The sequence below is a fragment of the Condylostylus longicornis genome, unplaced genomic scaffold, assembly GCF_029603195.1.
Source record: "Condylostylus longicornis isolate FDR11 unplaced genomic scaffold, ASM2960319v2 ptg000010l, whole genome shotgun sequence".
NCBI lineage: Eukaryota > Metazoa > Arthropoda > Insecta > Diptera > Dolichopodidae > Condylostylus > Condylostylus longicornis.
The window spans coordinates 23,452,899-23,454,130 of NW_026577979.1; the positions used below are offsets into that span (position 1 = coordinate 23,452,899).

Genomic DNA, 1,232 nt, shown 5'->3' on the forward strand with positions numbered 1-1,232 from the left:
TAGAAAAAGCAAGGCACTGCCTTTCTGAGCTTGCAAAAGTTTAAAAGTGCTTATTGTTTTCCTGCAATAAATAGTTAAAAAAGGGCATTTTTAGGGTGTTAAGTGGAAGAAGAGGAAGAAAGGTAAATATTTTCTTCTACTTGAAACAAGTTTTTAGTAAAGATGTACGTGCACATAAAATTTCGGCTTTCTATCTTGGAGGGTGTAGAAACTTTGTAAACAAACACACGGACAGACCGATGGACGGGCAGAGTGAAATTAATAAGCATTTTTTATTTTAAATTTTTTGGAAAAGTAAAAGAAAAGCTAAAAACCGAAATTGTCTCCTCTTCTTCTTCTTCTTCTTCTTCTTTGTCATAGGTTTCCCTGTTTCTTGATACATTTGTCGGTCTTACTATTATATTTGTTGTTATCCAAGATATGATGATGGTTGTTGTTTAGGATATGATGATGTAGTTGCTAGTTGACATATGTGATTTGATTGTGGTATTTATTTTGTGTGTTCGGATGTGTATTTTACTATGGTTGTTCTTGTGAAATTGATGACCAGCATTGTTTCCATCGTTTTGGAGGGCGACCTGGAAGTCGTTGACTGTATGGTTTTTCCGTGTATGCAATTTTTGCCAATCTATTGTTATCCATTCTTTCAACATGATCCCTCCAATCGCGTCTTCTACCTCGTACCCATCGTACAATGTCGGGGATCTTACAGCTTTTCCTGATTTCTGCGCTTCTGATCTGATCACGTAGAGTTTTACCACAGATTTGCCGTAAAGTTTTCATTTCAGTGGCTCTTAATTTTTGTTTTGTTATGGAAGTGTCTGGCCTACACTCTAAAGCATACGTTGAAATTGGTCGTACACATGTCTTATATATTTTGACTTTTGCTTCCTGTGACATGTATTTGTTTCTCCATACGACCTGTCGTAAACAGCCAGAGATTAATGAAGCTTTATTGGTCTGTTTACTCATTTCGGCCTTTAATTGTAGGAAACCGAAATTGTAGGAATAATAATTGATATAATGGGCAAATTTGAAGTGCAGTTAAATAGCTTAAGATAATTATATTTTTTGATGGAAGAAACATTTCCCGTTAGCTGTTATCTTAATAAAATAATTCCATTTTTGAATTTGGAAACGCTTTAAAAAAAATTCAGGAAAAGAAAGCCATAAGTTAGCAGTTTAGTTCAACAATATTTTTATCTAATTAAGATTATTTCACCATATTACAG

At 34.1% G+C, this 1,232-nt stretch overlaps 1 protein-coding gene across 1 annotated transcript; it reads right to left on the reverse strand.

Moving 5' to 3' along the window:
• Nucleotides 1-519: 519 nt before the first annotated feature.
• LOC129619140 (uncharacterized) lies at nt 520-972 on the reverse strand. The gene has a single exon (XM_055534234.1). It carries the CDS (start codon nt 970-972, stop codon nt 520-522), a length of 453 nt encoding a protein of 150 aa, XP_055390209.1.
• Nucleotides 973-1,232: the final 260 nt, after the last annotated feature.

Bases quoted from the DNA above. Each gene is read 5' to 3' on its own strand.
- LOC129619140 (XM_055534234.1), bottom strand. From the start codon at position 972: ATGAGTAAACAGACCAATAAAGCTTCATTAATCTCTGGCTGTTTACGA.